Source organism: Onychomys torridus, chromosome 10 (genome assembly GCF_903995425.1).
Source record: "Onychomys torridus chromosome 10, mOncTor1.1, whole genome shotgun sequence".
In the NCBI taxonomy this organism is placed as follows: domain Eukaryota; kingdom Metazoa; phylum Chordata; class Mammalia; order Rodentia; family Cricetidae; genus Onychomys; species Onychomys torridus.
The window spans coordinates 85,696,439-85,701,047 of record NC_050452.1 but is presented as its reverse complement, the minus strand read 5'-3'; the positions used below and the strand labels follow the sequence as shown (position 1 = coordinate 85,701,047).

General features: G+C 44.6%; 1 protein-coding gene across 1 annotated transcript; it reads left to right on the top strand.

Annotated features, from left to right (window-relative positions):
* Positions 1–1,576: 1,576 nt before the first annotated feature.
* Positions 1,577–3,148, top strand: LOC118592566 (growth-regulated alpha protein-like). The gene is made up of 4 exons (XM_036201636.1): positions 1,577–1,652; positions 1,740–1,863; positions 1,978–2,061; positions 2,739–3,148. The coding sequence occupies exons 1-4, from the start codon at positions 1,577–1,579 to the stop codon at positions 2,752–2,754; spliced, it is 300 nt and encodes a 99-aa protein (XP_036057529.1). The 3' UTR covers positions 2,755–3,148.
* Positions 3,149–4,609: the final 1,461 nt, after the last annotated feature.

Below are 4,609 nucleotides of genomic sequence, written 5' to 3'. Positions count from 1 at the left end.
TAAGTTGAGAGACGCTGGATACATATGATCGTTCAGTAGGTATGTGCTGTAGCTGGGCTTCTAGCCCTAAAACTCCTATCAGGGTGTCTCTGTAACTACATGAGAACACGCAGGCCAACGGCTCCTTCCACCTGATGCTTCCCTGTCTCCTTCACCGAAGTGTAGAATCAGTGGTGTTCACCTAGGACCTGCAGTCAAATGCCAACAATAGCAACAAAAGGAACCTGGAACTATCGTGAAGACTGCAGTTAAACAGACTCTGACATGGTTTAAATACAGAGCTACAAACACGTTAATTATTATCTGTCAAGTCCGGGGTGGCTGATGTATTGTGCACCCCAATAAACTTATCTGGGGGTCAGAGAACAGAACAACCACTATATTAAACATACAGTTTAGGCAGTGGTAGCACACACCTTTAATCCTGGCATTCTGGAGGCAGAAATCCATCCAGATCTCTGTGAGTTCAAGGCCACACCGGGAACACTGTCCAATGTGGTACCTCCTGCATTTGAGAAGCACTTGGAAGGTGGAAATAGGAGGTTTGGGAGTTCAATAGCAAATTCTAGGTCAGCTTGAGCTACATCAGATGATGATGATGATGGTAATAAACTTTCAGAGACTCAATCTTACAATACAGGTAGATCCAGATGGCATGGAAATAGAGTTGTACCAGTAAGCTAATGGTTACATATTTTATAAAGCCATAGTCCTTTGCACTTAAACCGATGTCTTGTGGCATCTGTGGCCTTCTCTATCCAAGGACCCTCTTAGGCCAGCATTGCCCCTCACAGCCTTCCTGTGGACTTTCCCAGGTCAGAACAAATTATGACCGGCCATAAGGCCATACAGCAGGGCAGTGATGCTTCAGGAACTACTGGAGTTTGGGAAGTTCCAGAGTTCAAAAGACAAAGACTAGGCTGCTGTTTTGTTCTAAAATAAACACGGAGCTAACCTTAGCAATGATCTTTCTTCTCCTCTGCCTCCCATGCTTCCCTGAGAGGGGAGGGGAGGAATGAGGCCAAATGCCATTTATTTGATATCACAAAAACAGCAGGAAAGAGCAAATGTCCTCACATGGAATAAGAGACCATAGATATAATTTTAAAGAGTGCATTCATCTCAGACATGAACCAGATTTGCAAAACTCAGAAGACAGGAGAAGCTGCCATCCACCCAAATCGCTGTAATCCCATCTGGAATTCCAAGCAGAGCCGCAGAGCCGCACTCGGGTGCACATAACGGGTGTGACCCACCACTCCCTGAGTGCTGGGGTCCCTTGTGTCCCACCACTCCCCCTGAGGCGTCACTTCTCCGAATCCTGTCACGACTACGGGACACAAAGCAAAAATCCCAGAGTCCAATCCTTGGGAGTGGAGCAAAGGGGCGGAGCGACGTCCTTTCCGGATATGGGGAAACACCGAGAGCTCCGGGAATTTCCCTGGCGCAGGGCTCGGGCTTTTCCAGCTACCATGCATAAAAAGGGCTCTCGGGGCCCCAGAACCCCAGATCGTGCCTCAGTGCCTCCAGCCAGCTCCCGCACTCCAGACTCCAACCACACTCCTTTCTCGGCGCCATGGCCCCAGCCACCCGTCCTCTCCTCTGTGCGGCTCTGCTGCTGCTGCTGCTGGCCACCAGCCGCCAGGCTACAGGTAGGACTGGCCACTGCTGTCCTGGGGGGAAGCCTCCGGCGGGCTCAGCCGCCCACAGTCCCTCTGACCCAGTGTCTTCTCCCACAGGGGCGCCTGTCGCCAACGAGCTGCGCTGTCAGTGCCTGCAGACCATGGCAGGGGTTCACCTCAAGAACATCCAGAGCTTGAAGGTGACGCCCCCAGGACCCCACTGCACCCAAACCGAAGTCATGTGAGTGTCTATCAGCTTTTGCCCCTTCCAGAGTCGCCCAAACCCTCCTGCTGCCCCCGTACTCATCCTAATGGGACTTCCTGCCTCATGTGGGTCCAATCTTTCTCTCTGCAGAGCCACTCTCAAGGACGGTCGTGAAGCTTGCCTTAACCCCGAAGCCCCCATGGTTCAGAAGATTGTCCAAAAGATGCTAAAGACGTGAGTAGTGACTTGTGTTTGTACTTGGGACTCGAGTCATGGGTACTGGGATCTGGCCCCCGAGCATTAATTATATCAGGGAAAGTCTGTTTGCCTGGAGATAGGAAAGTTGTAGTTATTACTTTCATAGTTAATCTTCACTTGAGATCATTAATTGGCTCTGATGCTAGAGAACTGTGTCCGGGGTATCAGCACACTCAAAACCCCCATGCAAATGGATAGTGGCAATGTGTGTTCCTAAAATATAAAGTGGAAGTGGCGCTATGAAGTCCCTTAAGGGGCTGGAAAAGGGGAGTCCTTGGCAGAGTGTGCCCCGGAACCTTCCTGAGGAAGAAGGGAGCTTTGGGCAGTGAGATTTCTCCAAGTGCAAGGCTAAGTTCTCTGTGTGCAGGTTACATAATTTAATGAGTTTACGCCAAACAGGAGAGCTAAGAGCAACTACATCAGAGGGTTCCCTGCGTGAGAGTAAAGTCACATTTGTAAATTAACCCATGGTCATGTAGTTTGGCTTTTTTCAAGCCATGTGGTTGACTTTACAGGAACTCAAATTTTCAGTTGCACGGCTCTGGGTGCAGGGCTGGTAGACATGTAGACATCCTTCCTAGGCTCTAGGGGCCTGGGTACGGAAGAGTGGCTTTGATTGACTACTTGTAACAGTGACTCTTTTCCCACTTCAGGGTTACCCCCCAGTGACAAAGAAAGAAGTAAGATTGCCATGGTGACGCCTGTGGATGCTGGCTTCTGACAACACCGGCTTAACACACTCCGTGGTTTCTTATGAGAGCCCTATTTATTTATGTATTTATTTATTTCACAAGGCTGTGTGTTTTTATTTCACATTAATATTTAACGATGTGGATGTGTTTCATCAATGGTAGTTCAGATCTGATTGTTCACTTTGAAGATGGTAGGCTTAAAATATCTCATTAAACTAATATTTATTGGGAGACCATTAAGTGTCAACCACTGTGATAGAAGGGTATGATGGGGTGGGAAAAAAAAGCAGAGAGATGATAGCATATGATCATGTTTTGTATTAGGTGAGAGAATGTGTGGGAATCTATATTTGTATGTTTTAAAAAGAATGTCAGTTATTTATTGAAAGTCATCTTTCATATTAATGGTCAACATTGACATGTTGAAGCTTCCCTTGGACATTTTATGTCTAGTTTGTAGGGCATAATGCCCTGTTATATTCTTTAACCAATGTTTCTCTTTGTCTTGTGACAGAGAAGTTTGAAGGACTGTTACAAATGAAATAAAAATAAAAAGTTTTAACAAAAAATAACCTGGGTGCTTATTGTTTTATTCTTCTTGACATCCATGGTTTATATTAAATCCTGTACCTGTGCTGGCTGGCATTTCTCATGACTTTTGTCTACTTGAGAAGGAAGAATTGGTACTTCTGAAAAAGTACACATTCCACCTTCCCCCAACCTCCTTGATGATTCTAGTTTTATATAAAACATTGCTATTTTCTACACTGCCAGTTTTCTATTCAAAAGTAGGTCCTTTATTTATTTTAAACATTTTTTGGTCCTTTATTTTTGAGAGAGGTGTCATGCTATGCTACCTAGACTGGCTTTGAACTCCTAATCTTCCCAGAGCAGGCTCCCTGTAATCCCTGTTGGGATTACAGGTACACAGAGCAGACACACCTGACTCTGCAGAAATTCTTGACAAATTCCTGAATTCTTGTAAACATTTTAACAATGGCTCTTCTCCTAATCTTCCCAGAGCAGGCTCCCTGTAATCCCTGTTGGGATTACAGGTACACAGAGCAGACACACCTGACTCTGCAGAAATTCTTGACAAATTCCTGAATTCTTGTAAACATTTTAACAATGGCTCTTCTTTAATCCTTTTGGCAAAAGGATCTTCCAAACTGTGCAATTATCTCTCCCTTTTAATTAAGTTGGTAACTAAAAGTGAAAAGTGGTTCTTTCTATGGACTTTAAAGCTCTGTACTATGAAAAATGCAAATAATTGTAATGGTTTATATAGATAAGTACATGGTGTGAGGTCAAATGCATGGTTTAAGAAAGAAGAATGGGACTGGAGAGATGGCTCAGAGGTGAAGAGCACTGACTGCTCTTCCAGAGGTCCTGAGTTCAATTCCCAGCAACCACAAGGTGGCTCACAACCATCTGTAATGAGATCTGGTGCCCTCTTCTGGCCTGCAGGCAGAACACTGTATACATAATAAATAAATAAATCTTAAAAAGAAAGAAAGAAGAATGACATCTAATGTGATGTCAGAATATACCATGTTTGTTTTTTACCTCATTAATGTATGTCATTCATCCTTTATTGCAAATTAGGATTGCCAGATCACTAGATATTATGTCCTGATTCATCTTCATGAACACCTTATAGCATAAACAGTATTAAGCAATTTTTGTAGCTAGGAAATGACTGGGTAGCTTTCACAGCTGAAGAATAAAAGTCCTATCAACAAAGTTTTCTTTGCATTGGAATAATTTTTCAAGGGAGAAACATACCACTTCTGGTGGCCCATGTACTAGCAAATACAGCATCACAGAAAGAG

Excerpts from the sequence above, each read along its gene's own strand:
- LOC118592566 (XM_036201636.1), top strand. The coding sequence starts at position 1,577 with ATGGCCCCAGCCACCCGTCCTCTCCTCTGTGCGGCTCTGCTGCTGCTG. Across the intron at positions 1,653-1,739 it reads CACCAGCCGCCAGGCTACAG|GGGCGCCTGTCGCCAACGAG; the intron begins GTAGGACTGGCC and ends CTTCTCCCACAG. Across the intron at positions 1,864-1,977 it reads TGCACCCAAACCGAAGTCAT|AGCCACTCTCAAGGACGGTC; the intron begins GTGAGTGTCTAT and ends TTCTCTCTGCAG.